The 23,517-nt window shown below is 37.7% G+C and overlaps 3 protein-coding genes and 1 long non-coding RNA gene across 5 annotated transcripts in view; all 4 read left to right on the top strand.

The window, feature by feature from the left end:
* LOC130696111 (protein pangolin, isoforms A/H/I/S-like) overlaps window positions 1–15,928 on the top strand; it is a 29,932-nt gene extending 14,004 nt beyond the window's left edge. The window contains exons 4-12 of the mRNA XM_057519190.2: window positions 930–1,101; window positions 2,553–2,640; window positions 3,154–3,252; window positions 4,555–4,704; window positions 4,940–5,043; window positions 5,169–5,305; window positions 6,012–6,174; window positions 9,699–9,768; window positions 12,290–15,928. Of these exons, the coding sequence (XP_057375173.1) occupies window positions 930–1,101; window positions 2,553–2,640; window positions 3,154–3,252; window positions 4,555–4,704; window positions 4,940–5,043; window positions 5,169–5,305; window positions 6,012–6,174; window positions 9,699–9,768; window positions 12,290–13,154 (1,848 nt within the window). The 3' untranslated portion in view covers window positions 13,155–15,928. The remainder of the gene's footprint in view (window positions 1–929; window positions 1,102–2,552; window positions 2,641–3,153; window positions 3,253–4,554; window positions 4,705–4,939; window positions 5,044–5,168; window positions 5,306–6,011; window positions 6,175–9,698; window positions 9,769–12,289) is intronic.
* LOC130695944 (cysteine-rich protein 1-like) overlaps window positions 1–23,517 on the top strand; it is a 96,862-nt gene that overhangs the window by 19,413 nt on the left and 53,932 nt on the right. Inside the window, exon 5 of one of the 2 annotated variants that reach the window (XM_059497175.1) lies at window positions 9,996–10,006. The exons of the other annotated variant lie outside the window; for it this stretch is intronic. The gene's annotated coding sequence lies outside the window, so the exon portion shown is untranslated. Of the gene's footprint in view, window positions 1–9,995; window positions 10,007–23,517 lie in introns of those variants that run through there. 2 annotated transcript variants of the gene reach the window in all.
* LOC130696102 (isovaleryl-CoA dehydrogenase, mitochondrial-like) lies at window positions 16,374–18,184 on the top strand. The gene is made up of 5 exons (XM_057519182.2): window positions 16,374–16,589; window positions 16,667–16,756; window positions 16,936–17,157; window positions 17,226–17,647; window positions 17,713–18,184. Exons 1-5 carry the CDS (start codon window positions 16,425–16,427, stop codon window positions 18,104–18,106), a joined length of 1,293 nt encoding a protein of 430 aa, XP_057375165.1. The 5' UTR covers window positions 16,374–16,424; the 3' UTR covers window positions 18,107–18,184.
* On the top strand, window positions 21,756–23,134 carry LOC130696119 (uncharacterized). Its single transcript, XR_009421914.1, has 3 exons — window positions 21,756–21,927; window positions 21,988–22,117; window positions 22,400–23,134. It is a non-coding gene; the product is annotated as an uncharacterized LOC130696119 (long non-coding RNA).

Raw genomic sequence — 23,517 nt, 5'->3', positions numbered from 1 at the left:
ATTGTCAATTGCCATCAGCTCGGAAATAAGTCGGTCGATTGCCTATGCAGATGTCAGCGACGACCCTCGGCCGGTGCACACCGGGGCTTGTCACACAAGATCAAAGAGATTCCATCCTTCGCCTTTCCGACTTTTTTTTTTTTTTTTTTTTTGAGTTTCCAGATTTATTTTTTTTTTTTTCGGGGTAGGGGATGATGATTTCAGTGGGGAGGATGTCGCGTGCGCTCGGTGTAATTACATTGTTGGCGCATCGCTTTGAGAGGCAAAAAGTGCAGTTAAGTATACGGAGAGAGGGGAGAGGAAAAGGATATCGATCATGTATAAAGGTCTCTTTTCTTTTTATTATTCACTATGTACAAATGTTATCTTTTGTACATGGCAGCAGCTGGACCACCAATTGGCCTCTGTTTTTCTTTTGTGCGGACGCTCTATGAAAACATTTGATACACACACATACGAGGAAATCCTTCCTATTTTTAGGGGTCGTGCGTATCTAAGTGGGGGGGGGGGGGGGCACCACTGATCGAGCAATGTGTGTGGCACTATTTCTCCCCTTCTGCAATTGTGAAACGGTGCGCTCACTCAATCGACCTGATCTATCTTTTTTTTTTTTTATCGGTTTCACTTTGGAAATGTTACGAAAAATTGCGTGTGTCCCTTTCGGATGGCGGAGTGTGTGTGTGTTTGTATATATTTTTGGAACTATTTTCGGGTTGTGGCGATGAATTCGAAATGAAGCTAACGCTCCATTAAGATCAACCGCTTGTGTGTACGTTTTGCCGCCAGCTTTGCATATAACATCAAAGAAAGCTAAAATAAAAAGAAAATGATCTTTTGTTGTAACGACACTAACTTGCTCTTTTTTTCTGTGTGTGTTTTTCTTTTCTTTTTTTTTTTTGTTTCCTTCTCTTTGATTTTTTCTGTTTAAGGGCAATAAGATGGGACATTTAGGTTCAGCAGCGCATCACGCAGCAGCAGCGGCGGCGGCAGCATCATCGCTCCAGTTCTTTTACCAAGGAGGCGACCCGCTCGGCCAGCCACCGCCGGCCCATATGGGCATTCCACCTTACCAACTCGATCCGAAAACGGCCGGAGCTATGGGTAAGGCGTGATTTTTTTTTTTTTTTCTTTTCCCTTTTTCTTTTTTGTTGCGTGTTTTATTTATTTCAATATATAATGCAATTGGACCACACGCGTTGGATCGGTTTCCAATGAAAATGACGTAAAGTGATCCTGGGCATTGGGAAATTCGACCAGCAATATCAATTTTTTATTAGCTCACGGTTTGCCTTTAAAATAGTTTTTTTTCGTTCACGTTCTGCTTGTTGTACACACAGAAGCTCTCCGGTGGTGTGTAAAGTTCCTCTTTCATTCCCTTTTCTTTTTTTTTTTTTAAATTTAAAAGGATTTTATTTATTTATTTAAATCCCCCTTTTGCAATGACGCCGTGTTTTTTCAGTTCGAATTTAGCATTTCAATCTCCCATGGTTTTTTTTTTTTTTTTTTTTTTTTTTCCTTTCCTCGTTTGTATGTGATTTCACTGGGTGATAAAAAGCGTCGAATTTGTCCTGGGCGCTGCTTCTGTGTCAAGAGAGAGAGAGAGAGAGAGAGAGAACCGTATCGGAACAAGAGAAAAAAGACACGGGGACAAAAGAGAGCCGCACAATCTCCCAACCCCTTACCAGTTGGAAGATCACCCCCCCCCCCCCCTACTGTCCAAATAATAAAAGAACGAAAGAATTGGATGTTGTGAATAAAGAGTTGAAGTACATTTGAATGCGTAGAAATGGATCCAAAAAAAAAAAAAAAAGAAAAGCGTTGGGTTTTTTTCTGAAGAGGGGAGTTGTCATCAGGATCCGGTTCGCTTTTGTTCCGTCTCCCCCCCCCCACCCACTCCTTCCCCGTCAATGAATCGATATCCATGATGATGATGATGATGATGAACGCTGAGTACGGTGCGTGTAAAGTTGTCTAGAAATGTTGAAAAGAAAGGGAAAAATGCGAAAGGAAATGCCACTAGAATGAACACGGACAATGTCTTGTTATCGATTTTGAAATGTGCGGCTCCCACTTGGGTCCCTCTGTGTGTTTTTTTGAATTAGAAATGTGGGCTGGAGTTTGAAAAAAAAAAAATGTATTCTAAAAAGGATTCTGACTAGACTTTTGATTAATGAACTGATTGCGCGTGCGCGCTCTCTCTCTCTCTCTCTCCCTCCCTCCCGCAATGTCTTATCCGGTTTCTCCATTTTCTTTTGCGGGCTAAAAAAGAATACGTTTTTTTTTTTTTCGATGGCCGTTCTCAGTATTTCGCCCGTGGACTTTGAATATTTAAATGTGAAAATGTCGTGATGAATCGACAAGTTGATTGCTTTGTGGGTTTGTTTTGTTGGTTTTTTTTTTTTCATCAGGAAAAACCGATGTTTTCTTTAAATGTATATCACATTTAGAATTAAAGTGTTGTTATTAAGTTTAGAAAAAAAATTAATTTCTAATATATATTTTTTATTTTATTTTTTTTTGCTACTATTCGACTGCTGTCGTTTTTCTTGTAGGTCTTCCTCGGCCGTCGATGTACTCCTTCGCCCCCACCCAGTACCCGTACCCCATGCTGAGTCCCGAAATGGCCCAGATGACGTCCTGGTAAGTTTTTGTCTTCTATTTCTTTTTTTTTTTTTTTAAGTCTCCCCATTTTTTTTTTTTTTTTTTTTTTTGCGTTAAAAAAAGAAGAAAAGCTTTGGGATTTCCTTGGGTGATTAATTCCTCCCCACACAAAAGCCACGGCCATTCAAAGTTTTTTTTTTTTTTGTACGCCCCTGTGGAGAGCGTCATCACACGCAGACACCGTGGCTTGTTTCCCTAATTGCAGGGTAGAAAATGATTTCTTAAAAAATATAGAAATAAAAAACAATTTAATATTTTTTTTTTTTTTTAGTAAGAAGGGGGGGGGGGGGGGGGAGTCAAATTGAAAAATGAGTTTGCGACGAGAAATAAAAAATAGGCCCATTTATTCACTACCTGTAGGGGCGAAGAAAAAGTGTCGTATTTAAACCTTTAAAGAAATTCGAATAAAAGTAGATGGTGGTGGTTTGTTGTATGTGTGTGTTCCAAAAAAAAAAAAAATGGAATATATTTATTGTTGTTGTATATATATAGGCATCACAACGGTGGTATGTATCCGATCTCATCCGCAGCAGCTGCATTCCGCAGTCCTTATCCGGCCGGGTTACAACTGCCCTCAGCATCACTGCCTAGGTAAAATAGAAATAAGGAAAAAAAAAAAAAAAAAAAAAATGGAGTCATAATAATACAGGAGTGTGTGTGTGTGTGTGTGTTGGTGGCAGTTTTTTTCTATTGGGTTTATATATTCACTTGCTGTTGAGACAGGATCAAATTCGAGATTCCCCAGTTATCGTCTTTCTTTTTTTTACTTGAAACGAACATTTTTTTTTTTTTGCTTTTCGGGAAAAAAAAAAAAAAAGTTTGAAAGCCACGCCTCCCGATGAGAAACGTGATACTCTTCTCTCTTCTTTCCTTGTTGTGTGTTCATCATCAAAAAAGCAGACATTCAAGATGACGCGACAATTTTCTTCTTCATCATCATCATCTTCCCCCCCCCCCTCTACCACCTCGTATTCCCACCCTTCTTGTTGTGTATTTTTTTTTTTCCGTAAAAAAAAAAAAAAAAGAAGTGGGAAGAGGAGGCGCAGCAAACATCCATCAACTTCCTGATGTGTTGTGTTGGCTGTTGATATTCAAACCCACAACAAACAGATCTTTTCATTTTTTTTTTTTTCTAAACCACCCCGTACACGCAAACGCGAAAAAGAAAAAAAAAAAAAACACATTTCGGATTTGATTTCGATCAAATTTCGTGCTTAAGTTTGAAAAAAAAAAATTTATTTTTATAGGCTATTATCAATCATTAAAAAAAAAAGTTTGGGGAAGGGGGGGAAAGAAAGAAACGAAAGTGACGCTGCAAATCTATACACGATCCTTGTACAATGTCAAGAATTCTTCATCTTTCTTTTTTTCTTTTAAAAGATTTACAGCGCAAGAATTTCCTTTTAGTTGTATCTTCAAGAAAGAGATTTTTTTTTTTTTTTTTTTTTAGAAAACCAAAAGATGAGAAAAAAAGGGTCTTATTATACGTATATAAATATGATTCCTCCCCCCTCTTCTTCTTCTTCTCGTTTTGATTAGTAATTCCTCGCGGTCTACACGGAACTGATTTATATTTTCTTTTTTTTTTTTTTTTTTTTTTTACCCCGAAACGCATTTCCTTTTAGACCCCCACTAACCCCCTCTTATGGCACCCCGTGAATTTAAATTATCGAAAGAGAAAAGGTAGAAACGTATTTTTCTTTTTTTAACCTTTTCTCTTTCTCTTGTTGGGAAAGAGATGGAGAGGGGGGGGGGATGAGGGTTGGGGAATCGTGATTTCAATGGAATGTTAACGGATCTTTTGATAATGTGAACGACAGCAACAACAACAACATGTCTAAACAATAATAAAAAAAAAAAACATTTTTCTGAATCGAAAAAATGTGTGTTTAGGTTTTCTCCGAGCTTGTTGCCTCACCCAGGATTGCACGGCGGTCATCCGTTGATGAGTCCAGGCCATGCGGCCGCTTTGTCCAGTCTTCATCACGGCGTCAAACAAGAGCCCGGACTCTCTATGGGCCTCTTGGGCGACCAGAATCACAGGTAAAGAAAACTGTTTTCTTTTTTTTTTTTTTTTTCTTTCTTAAAACTTTAGCAAAAATGGGGGAAAGAAAATAGAAAGTCTTGATTGGATCGACTGAAAGTTCACGCTAACGCCATCTAGCGGACTATTTTCTCAACACACCATTTTCTTTATTTCCTTCTATGTTTCTTCGAATTATTTTAAAATTACAAATTCAAAATGTTTTACGCTGAAAAAAACAAAACAAACAAACAGAAGCGGACACAATGACGCCAAAGCGGCCAGCAGTTCGGCGACGCAGTCGGACGCTAGGTCGACGACGCAATCGACGCCTCCTAATAATAACAACACCTCCCAAGGTAAAATTGAAAAAGAAGAGTCCAAACAAACAAAAAAAACAAAAAAAAAAAAGTTTGGAAGACGTGGGCGGAAAATAAAGAGAAAAGAAATGTATTTATGTTGTCTGTTGGCAAACACTTTACAGCCGCCGAGAAAAAGAAGCCGCACATCAAGAAGCCGTTGAACGCGTTCATGCTCTACATGAAGGAGATGCGGGCCAAAGTGGTAGCCGAATGCACGCTCAAAGAGAGTGCCGCCATCAACCAAATCCTCGGCCGACGGGTAAGCCCCTTTCTCTCCTCCTTAAACAAGCAAACCGATTTTTTTTTTTTTTTTTTTGTCTGATTGAAAATCACGGGTATACAATAAGGGCACAACAACAACAACAAAAAAAAAACGACGAAGATAATGTACAATAAGTTCCCTCTTTTCTTTTCTTTTTTTTTGGGGGGGGGGGTTTTATGGGCGGGTTAGCTATTTTTTATTTTAATTTATTCGATCTTTTCCGTTACGATTTTTATTTTCGTCTGCGTCCGTTTTCGTCCAAATGATTTCGGGGACGGGCTTTGATGGATTCGTAATTTTTCAATCAAGAAACTTGGCAGTTCTAGTTTGTTAAAAAAAAAAAAAAAAAAAAAAAAAAAAAAAAGATTATCATTTCTTTTTTCCAAGACGTCATAAGAAGAAGAACAAAGAAAAAAAAAAAAAGAACTGGGAGGGAAATGAAAATGAATGATAGCTATCAGTTTGGGGCTTTTCTTATGATGCAAATCTAAGAAAATAACGGCACAACACAACAAATGTTTTAATGTTTCCCCCATCTTTTGTTTGTTTTTTTTTTTTGTTTTTTCTTTACCCCGGACACAATCAACGATATTGTCGTCCTTTATTATTTTTCGCATCGTTCGAATTCCCTCCATCGAAAAAAAAAAAAAAAAAAACACGAATAAAAAACAAAACAAAACAAAAAAAAACAAAAAAAAAACAGTGGCACACGTTGAGCCGCGAAGAACAATCGCGATACTATGAGATGGCCCGCCAGCAACGTCAACTGCACATGCAGCTCTATCCCAACTGGACCATGAGGGACAGCGTCGCGTCGGGCGCCGCTCGCAAGCGGCGCAACAAGCGCGACAAAGCCGCTGACGGAGGTATTTAAAAAAATCCAGTTGATGATGCGTTCCTCCTTCTCTCTCTCACAAACAACAACGAAAAAAATCTTTTTTTTTTTTTTTTTGCTTTCCAAATTTTTTTTTTGATTGAGACTTCTCTCTCTGCTCTGTCTCTCCTTTTATTTTAACGCTCATCACTTTTTTTATTATTATTGCATCAACATACACACACACACATACACGCACATGAAAAGAAAAACACTGACGACGAATCCCTAACTAAAAAAACGACGATGCTTTATTTTTTTTTTTCAAATGAAGTGGGTGGCGGAAGAAATTTTATAGGGGGTTTCAGGATGCAAAATGATTTGTTTTTGAATTCAATTGCGGTGTTGCCGTCGATACATTTCTCTCGAGCCCGTGTCCGACCCAAAAAAAAAAACAACAAAAACATCTCGGTTGTCTTCTGCTGTTGATTGTGTTATATTTTTTTCATTGTGTTTTGATCTCTCCGTCTCTCTTGTGTGTCGCGGATTGTTTTCTCTTTCTCCATCTGGAATATTTTTTTCTTGATGAGGTTTTTTTTTTTTTTTTTTTTTTTTTTTAATTGCTATTTATAAATGAAGGGATTTATAATTTTTTAAAATATTGGGGAGGCAAATGATGGAACGTACATCAAAAACTAACTATCCTCTTTTATTTTCTTTTTTATTTGTCTCTTTTCCCGATCTATGACCTCTTTATTCCAAATTTCCTGGAACCTTTTACGTAAAAAAAAAAAAAATCCTGCAATATTGCAACCTGAACAAAAAAAAAAACCCACGATTTCCTTTATCAATGATCGGTTCTTTGGTTCTCTTTTTCTCTCCCATCTTTTTTTTTTTTTATTTTCCTTGTGTTTGTTCCTCCCTCCCACCTGTCCGTTTGATTTATGTTGAAAAATTATTTTCTTTATTTTTTTTTTCCCCCCGATTGGTTGATGACGTGACCAATCGTTTTCCACTATGAACAACGCACGAAAATTGCGCTGTTGCATATTTTTTTATTATATCATTCGTCCCTCTGTGACCGATCTACCTTTTGTTTTTCTTTTTTGGACACACGCCATCCTTTCACCCCCCCCCCCCCCCACCTTATCCTCCAAAAACATCTCCAAAAAAAAAAAACGATCATCGCTGCAACAAAATACCAACAAACCAAACAAACAAACAAACAAAAAAAAACAACCGGACAAATGTCGATGCGTTTGAAATTTGGGAAAAAAAAAAAAACACGAACAAAAATCCAAAACATCTTCGCGGGCTTTTCGTCGAACCCCAGTGGCACGCTCTCGGCCGCGAGGAGCAGTCCAAGTACTATGAGCTAGCACGCAAAGAGCGGCAGGTCCACATGCAGCTGCATCCTGGCTGGACGGCTCGTGATAATTACGCCCAGGGAAAGAAGAGGAAACGAAGGCGGGAGAAACCGAGCGAGGCCGGAGGTAATTGAAAAAAAAAAAAAAAAAAAAAAACACAAACACACCACCGTCACTACCACCATCACCAAAAACCAAAATCCCAAAAAAAAAAAAAAATATTTGATTTCATTTTAAAAGAATATCCTATTTTTTAAAATTATTATTTCATTTTTATTTTGCTGATCGTTCGGACATTGCCTCTCTTTTATTTCATTTTCCCCTATTTTTTTTTTCGTTTTGTTTTCTTTTTGGGATTGTACAAAAGTAAAAATTTGTTTAAGTAAAAAAAAAAAAAAAATGAACCGCGCGCAGCCAACACAAGCCATCACCGTACCTGTCCGCCCACTCCTTTTCTCTTACCCACTTATTATCATTTTTTCTCCTCTCTAATTTATTTATTTCCATTTGATTTCCCCCTGTTTGAATTTGATTTTTTTCTCTCTTTCTCTCTCTCTCTCTCTCTCTCTCGTTCTTGTGTTTCCTCCCTATACATTATCCCCTCCCCCTTCTTTTCCACTCAACTCTCCTTTCGATATAAAACGAAGCGGGATTGAGTGCGCTCCGTCACGGAAACCAGTTCTTCTCGGCTTCTTTCGTTTAGCATTAAATAGTTTTTCTCTCTCTCTCTCTCTCTCCCTTAAGATTTCTAAAAGTCTTTTTATATCCAACTGAAAAAAGAGATAAAAAGCGCGATGTAGAACGAAAGAAAAACTCATAGCCTTGATGCAGCAGCTTCGACTTGTTTTTATTTTATTCGTTTAAAAAAAAAAAAAAAATTATTTTTTTTTTTATTTTTACCTGGCACTCACCTTTGATTGTATACGGTCGTGAATCATTCCCCCATCGCCTTTAGTCTTTTCTTAACTACATAGTCTCTGCGTGTATAGTCTCTTTCTGTACAGTAGTAGTTACAACATTTTTTCCTTGTCTTGATGCTTTTCAGAGCGAAAAAAAAAAAGAATCTTTTTTTTTTTTTTTTTCGTTTGATTCTTGTTATTTGTCCGTTCTTTTTGTGTGTAGCCCCCCAACCTTTTAAGTTTTTTTTTTTTTTTTTTTTTTTTTTTTGCTCTTTGTTTGTGTCTGTGTGTGGTTTTTCTTTTTTTTTTTTTTTTTTCTGGTCGTGTTTTCTTATTTGTTCCATTTGGGGGCCACCTGAACTGTTGTTGCACCACGATTTTTTTTTTTTTTCCATCTTCTTTTGTGTTTTTTTGTTTTTGTTTTGGCACTGGTTTTCGTTTTGTTGTTCACTATTGTTATGTTTGTTTTTTTTAAATCCTCAGGATTTAGTTTTTTTTTTTTTTTGAAATGGTGCGATTTTCAATTGTTAATGACCAGACAAGCAAAACAGGAATCGATCCCCTTCCATCACGGTAGAATTCATGGTCACTATTAGCTTTAAAAAAAAAAAAAAAAAAATGATCCAATTTTCTAGTCCCACACTCTCTCCCCGTGTGTTTGTTTGTAGTCATCTCGTTTTGTTTTCATCCCTTGTTACGGTATTCTTTATTGTTTTGTTTTCGACCTCACCGCGCCGCCATTATCTCCCACACACACACATATACCTGACGCTAGATGTAACACTAATTCAACACACGAGACATTTCATAGAAATTACTTGTCAGTTATTTTTCCAGCGTTTATTCTTCCATAATATGCATTTTTCTTTAAAAAAACAGTCGTTTCAGCTACTGCTGTTTAGATATGCATGCACAATGGCTGTCTATTCATTTTGTGTTTTAGTATGCCTTTTAGAATATGTCCGTCACGGCCGTAGTTTCGTTCTCTAACTAAAGACTTCAAATTAATTTTTTATTTTACCAGACACACACACACACAAGTTCACACGAATTCCCGACACGCTATTTTCCCTAACCATCTCTTTTTTAAAAATTAATTTTCTTAATCCTTTCAACTATCTATTTCCTAAATCCTAACACACAAACCACTTTTACATGCTGTCCTTTTCAAATCTTGAACAAATATTATTTTTTTTTTTTTTTTTTTTTTAAGCAATTATGATGAAATTGATGGCTTAAATGTATTTTTTTTCTTTTATTTCTCGTTGCTGTTTGCTCTTCTTCTGGTGCGACGCGCAACAATCACGCAGGAAACAACATGAAGAAATGCCGGGCGCGATACGGCCTCGACCAGCAGAGTCAGTGGTGCAAACCTTGCAGGTAAACCCAATCTGACTATTTTTTTTTTTTTCTTTCATTCTTTGTTTTCTTCCTATTTTTTAATTTCGGAATTTATTGTAGAAGCAAAACATTTTCTTTTTATTTTCGTTTCTGTGAATAATTTTCATTGTAATCACCACACATTATCATGGAAAGAAAACAAAAAAAAAAAAAGAAGTTGACCTTGTTATTATAATTATAACTTTTGATGAGTTTTTTTTTTCTTTGTTGTTGTTGTCCTTCTCCTACCCCCTTTTATTTTATTTCTTTTTGTTACGATATCATTTTGTTTTTGTTTTTTCTTTTGATTTGTCCGTCTTTTTGATTTCGTCTGTGTGTTTGTGTGTGTGGACACAAGATTTTATTAGTTTTGTAACTCTTTATTTTTCCTATTATTCTTTGAAATTCCGTCGGTGATTTTACTCGTCGTCGTGTCGATAATCACTAGACCCCCAAAAACCTAAACCCAACTCCTTCGTAGAATCCTAATCTTCTGTATCGTTTTTTTTTTTCTTTTCTTAGTTTATTTTTATTTTTAGTTTTTTTTTTTTAGTTTTCATTCTGTTCAATTTCATTTTCTAGATTTATATCTATATATTTTTTTGAAAGTCAATTTTAAAGGAAAGAATTGTTTGATTCTCAAGTCGTGTGTGTTTGCACGTCAGAAAATGTGCAGTGTGTCTGCCCCAACGTCAAGACACGTCACTTTTATTCAAAAATTTTCAAAGCCATTCACTTTACGACGTGTTTAACTTGACGCCCATTGGCAGACACGCTGATGCAAATCTATTTTGAGTATCGAAATATTTAAAAAAAAAACAAACACAATATGTAAACTACAACTTGTAAACAAAAAAATTGTCCAACCATCACCTGCGGCCGAACACACACACAAAAAAAAAATGTTTAAAGTCCCGGACATTCGCGTTCGACTGACAACACATCGGTGCCGTCGCCAATTGTTCCAGTGATGACAACGCCGGTTCATCCGCCATCGCAGTCTACAACGCCAGTCAACCACAACAACACGACGAGCATCAACAACAGCAGACAAACAGCCAATGGCATTGCGGCTCATCATTACGGCGATCATCACGCTGGAAGCGGTCGCGGTGGCAGCTCCGCCAGCGTCCTCGTCTTACCCCCGACGTCGGCTGCGGCGGCTGCAGCAGCAGCAGCGGCAGCGGCCTTCAATTACGGAGCCATGGCCCACTTTGCCGGCCTGTCGCTGGAGAATTTCAACAACCATATGAAACAGCAGCAACAGCAGAGTGGCAACACGACATTAGTGGACTCTGCGCACACACAGCAACAGTCCCTGCATCATTTGAATCATCTCCTGCATCAGCAGACGCAACATCACCATCAGTTTGATCTGTCGTCATCGGTCGAAGATTCCGTTCTGGCGGCGGCGACGCTCATCAACCAGCTGTCGCCGCAAGAGCCTACCTACGTCAACCTGTAATAGAAGAGAAATCGTCGCATCTCATTTTGGAAAATGACCAAAACACACACACAAAAAAAAAAAAAAAAAAAAAATTAGAAAACAGAAGATTTTTTAGAAAAGGAACCCAACGACAAAAATGTTTTTTTTTTTTTTTAAGATGAAAAGATTAAAAGAAGAGACGGACCGTTTAATTCTTTTCAAGTGATGAATTTCTCTTCCGTTTCCCCTCATATCGTCCTCCCACAAACAAAAAAAAACAAAAGAGAACATAATTAGAATAATAGAAGCGACGCGAGAAACGACACATCATCGACCGGCACACAACAAATTTTGACAAGGTGTTGGAATCTTTTTTGACCGTGCAAACTCATCTCGTGATCATTTTTTTTTTTTTTTTTTTTTTTCGATTCGTTATTATTTATTTATTTTTCATTAGGTTTTTTTTTTTTTTTTTTGTTTGGATTATGTTTGGTCTGTTTGTTGTTTTTTGTTATTCCGGTTGTCCTCCCTCTTCTAGACCGACACGTTTTTTTTTTTTTTAAGTTGCATATTTTATTTCTCTTAATTCGTTTCACGTTTTGTATGAGATTCTTTTTTTTTATTGATTGATTTTTTAATGTCAGAAAAAGAAAAAAAAAAGATTTTAATTTTTAGGTTCTTCTTCTTGTAATTCGACGGATCTATTTTTCTCTTCTCCAGCAAAAATCTGTTTCTCCTGGAAACGCATGACGCATTCGTTTTCCTCCTTGTTTCCAAATTGTCTGACATTATTATTTTTTAAATGATTGTTGTACGCTTGTTTATTTAATTTTTTGTTTTTGTTTTTGTTTTTTTTTTTTACTCCCTGGCTCTGTTGTTCTCCCCACTGTATTTATGATGTAGTTGCCCGTCATTATTTCACACCGTCGTATCAACATGTTTTATTTCTTTATTTCTTTATTTTTTTTCCTGTTTTGATTCTTTTTTAAGTTTGATGCCAAGTTCTGACAAACAACGATCTAAAATGTGTTTCTTTTATTTTATTTTATTTTTTTTTTTCTCATTTCCCCTTGGCCGGAATTGTTTGCCTTACAGGAGGAAGAAAAAGTGCATTCGTTACATGGACGGCGCCGACGAGGCTGACCACTCGGAGGACAATTTGGGGAGCGCGGGAAGCGTAGGCGAAACGCGTTCACCCGACTCTAAGGTCGACGACGATGACGCCAGCAGCGACTCTGATGCCGCAGCGGATGATGATGATGGAGGAGCCACCTCGGCATCGGATTTGGGACTCTCGAGTCCTGGTCTGAGCCTGTCCTCACTTGCCAGTCCGGCCATCCTACCTAGTCCCAGTACGAGCCTGGCCTCGCCCTGCCCTTTGACGCCGTCGCCGGCCACACCGTCTTCGGCCAGCTACACGACGGGCGGCGGCGTGGGCGGACACGACGCCATCATCGGCATCATCGGCAAGTCTTCGCTCATTACGGCGCAGACGAGCCTCTCGGCCGCTTCGTCCTCGTCCTCGTCGTCCTCCTCTTCCGGCAACGGGAGCACCCCGAGTCTACCTTTCGGCTTGTACAACATGTTGCCAGGGCCTAGTCCGTCCGGATCGGGTCATTCTCATCACTCTGTTCATCACCACCATCATTCTCATCATCACCCGCTCCATCCGGCGCCGTCTGCGGCGGGCCAGCAACAACAGCAGAACTCTTCGCATCACCACCACCAACACCACCAGCAGCAGCAGCAGCAGCAACACAACCACCACGGGCTGCTGCTACCGCCGGCCAACCTTCCGCATCGGCATCCGATCGGCACGAATCCGCACGACATCAACAATCCGTTGAGTGTCAATCAGCTGACGGGCCAGTGCAGCAGTAACAGCAATAAGGACAAGGCGCATTCGTCTGTCAGCAAAGCCTCCGATACCAATTCGCACGCTATTGTTAGTGTCACCTGATCACACAACTATATTTCCTCCCCACCCATCCGCATCTTCCATTGGCTTTTTTTTTTTCAACGCCAGAATTCAACAGAACTTGTGGCGCGGGCCTCCTCGCTCCCTGGTCGATTTTTAATGAAATATGACACAATAGGAAAAAAAAAAACCGAGATTTTATTTTGCTCAATGGCAAATGAAATCGTTTCTTCACTTCCTCCCTTGTAAAAAAAAAAAAAAAAAATTAGCGCTCTCCCTCTTCCTCCCCGTTGGCAGTTGGTCGAGAAAAGAAGAGCCATCTAGCGGGTAATTCTATGGATGGTTTTTGAATTTTCTCGAGAGGTTCTTTATTTTTACAAGTTTTTGTTTATAAAACAAAAGAAACACAAAATAACAACAATAGCTGAAGGTGCTGATGATGGGCGTGACCTCAGGTTCAACAGGGTTGTTTATTCTATTAAATTTTTTTTTTCTCACCTTTTTCGTCTCCGATTATGTAAGTCGTTTCGTAATCCTCCGCAAACTTGGAAACGAATGGGTTTTGTTTTTCGAGAAATATCCAACGAAACGCGAGAGTTTCACCGTCAACACAATTTCTCTTCCCATCTAACCGTATCCCTCCCCCCTTTTTTTTAACATTCAAAACGGAAAGAGATTTTCACACACACACAGCAAAAAACAAAAATTAATTTTCATCGTTGGTTCGATATACAATTTTTTTTTTTTTTTTTTTTCATTATTCCTCGACCTCTTCGACTCTCTCGGTGTGTACTGTGGGACGGATGACCGGGAACGCGCCAATTTTTGAAAACCAATTCTTTTCATCCTCGTCGTTGAAAAACAACAAAAAATTATAATAATAAAGAAAAGCAAAAATGAATGATGAAAAAAAAAAAAAAAATAGATAAAAAAAAATTACAAAAATGAAAACACAATTTTTCTCGTGCCAATCAACAAGAGGTTTTTACACACCTTTCAAAAAAAAAAAAATCCCATTAGAATATTTGAGGAGCAGGGGGGAGGACAACCCATTTTTCGCGTGCTCTTATAAATCCTTCTTCCTCCCCTCACACTCTCTTGTCTCCTGATATGTATTTTTTTTTTTTTCGATTTCGGAACAACCACTCGACAATTTTTGATTGTAAATGTCATGTGTATATCTTTCTTTCCCGTTTTTTTTTTCTTCCACTCCGGTCTCTTTCAAACTGCAAAAAGAAAACAAAAAACAAAAAAAAGCAAAAAAGCAAAAAGAAACAAAAAAAAAAAAAAAAATTAAGGATTTTATCGATTTTTTTTTCGCATTTTTTATACATATTTTTTTTTTTTCAATATTCATCAAAATTCTCCCGTGTGAAATTTTCGCGTGTGTATGTATTTGTATGAATGCGTTTACGTATGTTTGCGGACAATCATCCATCACCCGAGTACTTTTGCCGTGTGTGTCTGATTTGTTTTTTTTGTTTTTTTTCTTCCCGTGTCTTTCTTTATGAATGATTGAGATCGCGCGAACGCGGGAGGGATAAGTATGTTTTTTTTTTCCCCTATTTGAATATCTTTATATCTTCCCTCCCCCCATTTTCATGTTGTGACTTTTTGGTTCGTTCGTGTGATTGTGTGTGTGTGTGTGTGTGTGTGTGTGTGTGTGAGTGTGTTGGATTTGAAGCGACGTTGCATTCATATTAAACAGGAAACCAGGCTTCTTTTCTCTTTATATCTCTCTCTCTTAGACTCGGAGTAGTTCTCTTATTGTTTAGCTGTTTTTTTTTCTCTTCTTGTTAATGGCGTCTATTTGACAAACAAATAATTGGGTCGTCGAAATACTCGTGAAATTTGAAGGGGAGGGGTAAGGGCCTATTATGTGATATAGTGGAGGAGCTCTTTTATTTCATTAAAAAAAAAATAACAATAATAAAATACGGTGTAGTATTTTATTACCACCAGAGAGAAAGAGAGACAAAGAATTCATTTCAAACGAGCTTATAAAAAGATTACCAAATCATTAGCGGAAATACACAAACTGTGGGAAAAAGAGAAAAAAAAAAAAGAGATGAAAATCGCCTCAAGAATCAACTTGTCCGAAGATGAAGAAAAAGCAAAAAACTAGGGAAGGCAGCACGAATTTCATCTTTTGCATTTCCTCCCACCTGGAAAACCTGAAATTGAATTTAGAAATTTTTTTTTCTGTTTTTTTTTTTTTTTTTCGTTTTCCTCATCAGACGGAGCCCCCCCAATCTCTCTCTCTTCTACCTCCCTCACACAACTCACGCCATTCCCTCTTCTGTCTTTTTCTAACAAAACAAAACAAACAAAAAAAAATGGTCTCGGCCTTATGTTGTTTTTAGTTTGGTTCACCATATTATTCAAAGCGCAGATTGTACATAAATGGAAGCCCCCCCTCCCATACACTTCCCTCAAAAATCCGTTTGTTCATCATGAATTTTTTTTTTCTTTCCCTTTTTGTCTTGTACGTCAGAAGGATCGGAACCCAGCTGATTGAATTCAGCAGGTGTGTAAGCGTGTGTTTTGTTGTGGACGACCCCCCATCTCGTGTGTGCGTGCATCGTGTTTTTTTTCATTGTTGTTGTTTTCTTTTTCTTTTCTAACTGCCCTCATCTATACCCTCGTTTGCAGCGTATTGCACCGATGATGATTAGGTTTGATTGTTTGTTTGTTTTACTTTCAATTCACAGTCGAATGTCAGCTTATTGGTTGTATCATTTTTCATCGTGTAGGCATTCCTGTATTATAAATATTGGCCTTATGTTTGCAATACAAAGTGATAGATGGTGTATAAAGAGACATTTTTTTATTGTTTTTTTTTTTTTTTTACTATAGAAGGGAAATTTTCCGAAATATTTTTCTTTTACAATAAAAGAGTACGAAACGTCAATGATCGACTTTTTCTTATTAACCATTCGTGTTGTCTGGTTTTTACCATTTATTACAATATTTTTATAGAGATGTGCACTGCCATCTAGCGCAATCTACCTCCTGCTAATTAAAACACCAACCATTTAGAAACCGAACTTAATTTCGAAAATCCTTATTAATTTCTAATCCATATCTTAATTTTTATTGCATTATCTAGGTTTTTTAAAATTCTAGAAAGGTCTAGCTTATTTGTCGAACTTATTCTTCTTACAACGGGAAACATTTGTCTTTCTACTGCAGACATCCACGCCATCTAGCGACTAATTTGAAGGAAAAACTTCTGATGCAGTATTCTGCTACGCTATCATAAAACGCATTTGTGATAGTAACTTAGAAGTACATCAAAGTGAATCTGGAGCTATGTCGAGTTTGCTATTTTCTCGCCTTCTTACAAGTGTTAGTCGAGGATGCCCAAATCGAAGATTAATTCCTGTTGCTGCAACATTTTCCTGCCCACAGCAACGCCAAATGACGCATTATCCAATAGATGATATAATTAGTGGTTTAACAGATGAACAAATTCAGGTATTCTACGCTCCTCATTCCCTGTTGTTAAATACAGTGTCAGTAACCATATTTTCTTTGTTTCTCAAATTTTTCAGCTGAGGAAAACGGTGTTTGACTTTGTGCAGAAAGAACTTGCTCCGAAAGCCTATGAAATTGATAAAATGAATATTTACCCAGAGATGAGAGTAAGATAAAAAGTATAAGTTCTCATTGGTTGAATCTGTAACAAGAACATCAGGGAATCTAGACAACTTTTTTGATCCATCATAGCACAATTCTTAGATTTATCTGTAAAGTTTAGTTATCAATTTTGCTTCATTCCAGTTTTTTACCTTCGTCTTTCATATAAATCTATAAATTGCAGGAGTTTTACAAGAAATGTGGCTCCCTGGGATTATTGGGCATTACTGCTAAATCAGAATACGGTGGAAGTGATGGAGGTTACTTGGACCATTGCATCATCATGGAAGAAATTTCAAGGGCTTCTGGAGCAATTGGTCTGAGTTATGGCGCTCATTCCAACTTATGTGTCAATCAAATTTCCCGTAATGGATCTGAAGAGCAAAAAAAGAAATACCTTCCTAAGGTATTCTTAATATGTTTCATTTTGAATAAGCCAACTTTTAATTGGTATTTTTCTTTCTTGATTTACAGCTCTGCTCGGGGGACCACATAGGAGCATTGGCCATGTCTGAGCCTGGCTCGGGTTCCGACGTCGTTTCAATGAAAACTAAAGCCGAAAAAAAAGGCGATTACTACATTTTGAATGGAAATAAGTTCTGGATCACAAACGGACCTGACGCTGATGTTCTCATTATCTACGCCAAAACAGGAACTGGTGATACAAAACCCCAGCACGGAATAACTGCATTTATTATTGAAAAAGATATGCCTGGTTTCCGTACTGCCCAGAAACTTGATAAACTTGGAATGCGAGGCTCAAACACGTGTGAGCTAATTTTTGAGGACTGCAAAGTACCAGCTTCCAATATTCTCGGAAAACTTAACCATGGTGTCTATGTGCTAATGAGCGGACTAGAGTCTGAACGACTCGTTTTAGCGTCTGGACCTGTCGGGTAACAATGCTAATATCATCGTTTTACCAATCAAGGTTCTAATTGTTTTCTGTGTGCATGTAAAGTATTATGCAGGCGTGCTGCGATACGGCATTCGAATATGCTCACATTCGCAAGCAATTTGGCAAAAGAATCGGGGAGTTCCAGTTGATCCAAGGGAAAATGGCAGATATGTATACGACACTCGGTGCTTGTCGTTCCTATCTATACAGTGTAGCTAGAGCTTGTGATCGTGGTCATGCCAGCAACAAAGATTGCGCTGGAATAATCCTCTATACAGCAGAGAAAGCCACGCAGATGGCTTTGGACGCTATTCAAATCTTGGGTGGTAATGGATACATAAACGATTATCCCACTGGACGCTATTTGCGAGATGCAAAACTCTACGAAATCGGAGCTGGAACCAGCGAAGTCCGCCGTTCGATTATTGGTCGATCACTGAATGATGAATATAAATGAACATGTTGTTGTGATGTATTAAAAGCGATTGTTATGTACTATTTAATGAAGAACGCAGCGTAACCGAATGCTAGAAAAGAGATTTCTAACTTAGCAGTTCTAATCCTGTCGAAAACGAAATGGAATATGTAAGTTACCTTGCGATATTTCAGTAAACCAAAAGTGACATAAAAATTATGTATAGTCGGTGGTGTAATGGTTATGGACTGCGCTCCGTGTGACGTAGGCTCCGTGTTCAACTCCGCCGCTTACCTAAAGTCTTATAAGTACCTGATGATGATAAATTGATGACGAGTCGTAATGTGCACGGTCTGCGTGTTAACTGACGACAAATCGAGGCATTTGGCTGAGGGGAAAATTTTTCTGGTTTTTTATATTACGAATTATTTGTGCCGAGGTAAGAACCACACATAAATGCTAGACAGATAAACAAATAATTCCTTGAAAAACTACGTTTTTCACATTACCTTACATATAACAATGTATACTAGAACATTCGATTTAGGTAGCTCTGTGGGTGATCATCGGTCCATGTAGCCAACAGTTCTAAATTCGAATCCTTACATCCCCCCCAATGTCAAAAATCAATTTCCCCTCCCACATCGTACAAAATTATTCCATCAGTAAAAAGGTTGCCTTAAGAGAAGTTTTTTTCGTACAAGCTATCCTGTCGTAGATTATGAAATACTTTGTACACATACTGTATTAAAATCCCAAATTGCAAAAGACAGTAAAATGTCTAGAAGTTGGGCGCATAAGTTTGTCTGTTAAATGTTTCTACTTGATTACTTTGTTTAAGACTTGTGATATCTTGTGGATGGGTTAGGTCATCATCAGTGTAAAAGCAGTTTGGCATCACAGTAAATTTATTGTCATTATCACATATTAGCTGATTTCTGTTATGAGTCACGATTGTACCTTACCACCTATTGTTACATCTTTGCCTTTGAAGGCAATTCTATGAATCCTACTTTGGTCACCTAAGTAATTAATAATTCAAGTTCTAGAATTCCTGGCTTACATTCTTGAAGGAGGTAAACCAATGCTTCAACAATGTTGCTATCAGGGGTCTTGAAACTCAGTTTTCAGACTTACACCGTAGATTGGTTTTCGGTTATTTTTTGTTTCAATCTCAGTTCAAAGTTCGACCAACTTAACGGGGCTGTCCTCTTCAATAGTAACCAGCTATTCATTAATTATGTACGTAAAACAAAGGGAAATATATTAAATTTGTTTTTAGAGAAAATCTTTTCGTAAGATAATACAAAGCCAGTTTCCAACGGTGTCACTACGTGGTAGAAAAAGCAACCTTGTATTGGCCGCCTGTCGGACATTGAGAAAAGTTTTGATATTGACTTCCACAGTGCGAGAATGTCATTAGAATGCGGAGTTTCGTCGCTGCAACATGCAAGATGTAAATATTCGCTTGGTAGTGTTTTTTTTCACTCGTTTAATTCTAGGTCACATCTGTTTTATCCGTTTTTGCCGTATTTAAAATTATTTAAAACTTTGCAACAAAAAATTGTTGGTAGACAGGATAACTGTTAGATAACCTGATTGGGATTTTGACAATCAGTGTGGCGATATCTTGTGTACTGCAATTCCTGTGTTCTTCATATTAACAGGCATTTAAGCATTACGAGGTCATAATTCCATACCACCAGTGCTCGTCTGAATCATCAGCGAAACAATGATCTTTTACAAACCTACTCCACCTGCTAAATTGTCTGGGTTAAAGTTCTGCAGCTCCCCATATGCCCTAGTTGCTTGGTATTTAGTTAATTTCAATTGATATTTTTAATTCAAATCAACAATTCCTGTTTTTTTTTTTAAATACAGAACTAGGTTCTGAAAATCTCATTATTTTCAGTGATATCTTCAAGCTGTAAGGCATCAAGGAATTTCTCCTATTTACCATTCCTTGATTTGTTCGTGAAACTGCATTTATCTTTATCACGTTTATCTTTACCTAGTTAGTAAGGTTCAATTTTCTGATTCATTTTGTCCAACAGGACCTTATTGGATGGGTTTGCGATGGCTTTGATAATTCTTTTCTGTTATTTCCCATGTTCTATTTAGTTAAAGCATATTTCGTTTCAAGCGAATTTCACTTTGTGCAATCCAAAATTGAAACAACTATCACTGTATTTTATTTTTGTTTCCTAGATGATTGCAGAAGCTGTGTGAAGGAAGAAGCAAAACCCTGAGTTGGTACTGAATAACTTTTGACCATATGGATTGACAAACTGCTCCCTTCCATTTTGAAGCTCTTAATCTATCTAACATTTGAGTAAACTATTAGCAAATATGAATGAAGATTATGCAGCAAAACTATGGGTGAACAAAGGTGAGTTAGAAGAATAGTTGGCATATGAGTATGATATCCACTACTTTGGACTTACTACTCATGAAGCCTACCGCATAAAGCCAGAAGTTTTTACGCTTGAAGCTTTGGTATTGCGACGATTGACCATAAAAAACTATCCACTGCTGTAAACCAATCCACAAAACATTGGTTTTGGTTGGTTGATTTTTTAATTTCTAGCTGTGTCGCTCTGGCATTTCTTAATAATAAAACAAAAAATATTAAAAAAAATAAATAAATAAAACAATCATAATCTTGTTATAATAATTTCGTACTTCGAAACATTTTGCATCAAAATCGTCCTGTTTTAAAATGGGAAAAATCTATTGCCCCCCAGAGGCTTAAAATTTTTTTCGGCAAAAACTGACACTCATTGGAATTGTTCAGGTAGACATGAGAACCTGGTGGTACCGGAGAAGCTGGATGGCCTTAACGAAAAGTCATCACACTCCATTTTGGAATAAAATAAAAAAAAAGAGCAAGAAATTTAAGTGTGTCTCCCCAAGTATTACGCTTTTTTCCGTTTCTTTTAAGTTCAATTTTGATTTTGATAATTAATTTAAATTTGTTCGAAAACATTTAATTTGTGACAGATAAAGTTTCTCGTAATGACCTTTGCGTCCACATGAGGCGCCTTAAACCGTGGCTCATCGGGCAGTTTTTTTTTTCAGGCATATTTCTTGATTGGCTTAACGCGTGCAGTCTGCTGTCTACCTTCCTCGCTAGATTTTACTTCTTGACCTCACGGCTTTTGCGATTGTTGCCATTTAATTTACTCATTTTTTTAACGCTTTTCAAGGTACTCTAATGAGAGAAAACATAAAAGATATGCAAAACAATTTAAAGTTTTGACACGATTTAAGTTTTTTTTAGAAAACTTAGAAGTTTCGTGTATGGATCAGCATGGATCAGGAATATCATCGGGATTTCTACTCACGTTGTAGGTATGTATTATGTATTTCAATTTCCAATTGTCCATATTAATCTGTGATCACTGACTTACTAGATGTTTATAGATTAATAAGTGATACCAATAGATAATAATCAATAGATGATACTAATATTTGAATAATTTTGAGTTGGACAAATTTTGTTGTCTTCGCAAAGATTAAGATTGTAGTATCACACAACATTAACGACATTAAACATCCATCTTTGTTTTGGTCTCTATATAATCTAATTTGTTTCATTTTGATTTACATTTTTTTCTGTCCAGGGTCACAAGGTAAGTGTTTTCTTGTATTCCTAGTGTGATTACTTTAATATGGTTTTACCCCTAGTGTCATAAAGCTGGCCACACCTCGAAAGGCTGCCCGAATCTATTCAGTGAATTGACGGAAGATGGAAAGCTGCATGGCAATACATTCTGGAAGCTGTGACATGCGATGAAAACGAACTGTTTAAGGGCATCATCTGTGGGGAACGCTTTAACAATTTTGTTAAAGTTGTCCTTCAGGTAAGCCATTTCTCGAAACTGTATTTTATGATTTAAAAATATCTATTGGGTTTGCTTTAGGTTACAGGAAAAGATGTACCTCAATACATAACACCATTCGAAGAAGCCGGCCTGCGTCAACTACTACTTCAAAACATTAAAAATTCTGGCTACAGAAAACCAACACCTATTCAGAAAGCTTCAGTTGCAGGTATTCTTGCCAAAAGAGATTTAATTGCTTGTGCTGTCACGGGCTCCAGCAAAACAGTAATCCAATTAATTAACGCTGTGTAATTTTTAAACCTTGATGCCCTCGTACTGACTTGATTCAAATGGGTCGGTATGAACTGGGTAAATTGAAGTAAAAGTAATTTTGAGTGGGCACGCCAGTAATTACGACTACTAAAAGGTCCAATTGCATCTAAGATACTCAACAAACCCTTCGTGATATTCGTTGATTAAGTCATCTAAAATTTTACATTTTTTCATGCAGGCGGCGTACTTGGTACCGGTTTTGAACATATTGTTAGAACAAGGTGTTGCTGCTGCGTCTCGTGCCATGGGGCAAAAGCCAGAAGTTGTAATTGTCGCACCCACTCGTGAATTGGCCATTCAAATTCACCGCGAGGCGTGTAAATTCTCCTACAGTTCGGTTTTAAAGTTTGTGATTATATATGGAGGAACTGTCACGAGCCATCAGCGGTCAAATCTTCAAGCTGGGTGCAATATTCTTGTCGCGACTGCGGGGCGATTCAAGGATTTTCTCGACGGTGGAGTATTTGACTTCTCAGGGGTGAGGTTTTAAATTTTGGACGAAGCTGATCGAATGCTTGATATGGGTTTCGGCCCGAATGTTGACAAAATTGTCAACCATCCAACGGTGAATCCGAAAATATGTTCTCGATTGCTTTTGAGTATGAAATTCGACTGATGTAATACTATTTGTTTCTCTGTAGGGAATCCGTCGTGTTGTATATTTTCGGCTACATTCCCAGATGAAGTAGAAGCGCTGGCTGCGACGTACATGGAAGACTACATATTCGTCACAACAGGCATTGTCGGTGGCACCAATCCGGATGTTGAACAGTGGTTTTTTCAGTGCTCGAAAAGAGATAAGAGAGTTAAGCTGATCGAAGTTTTACACGATCTCGGTGATGCCAAGACTATCGTTTTTGTCGACAGCAAAAAGACGGCGGATTTCGCCGCTGCATTCTCGTGCAATAACAACTTACAAGTAAGAATCAAACTGTTGGAATTGGGCAAAGTGTCTTAACTTTAAATGTCTAGTCTACCAGCATCCATGGTGAGCGTAAACGAAAATCGTAAATGTCTCTTTCGAAGCGTCTGTCAGAAGAATATGCTAGCAATCAACTCACGAATCATGTAAGGTATGAAATATATGTATGAATTAAGAGTTTTTATGCCTAATGGTGTTTTACTGTCTTATTATAGATGAACAATAAAAGCCGATGTCGAGGTGACAAAGAAAACAACACGTCAAGGTGCTGTCAAACGTGTCTCCGTTCCGGAGAAGGAAGCGCCGGAAGGCAAAAGGCGTCGTGGTGAAACGAAAGCCAATAAATACGTTGCTGGATTGGATGATGTAGAAAT

This window comes from Daphnia carinata, chromosome 10 (genome assembly GCF_022539665.2).
Source record: "Daphnia carinata strain CSIRO-1 chromosome 10, CSIRO_AGI_Dcar_HiC_V3, whole genome shotgun sequence".
NCBI lineage: Eukaryota > Metazoa > Arthropoda > Branchiopoda > Diplostraca > Daphniidae > Daphnia > Daphnia carinata.
This window is presented reverse-complemented; position numbering and strand designations above follow the sequence as displayed.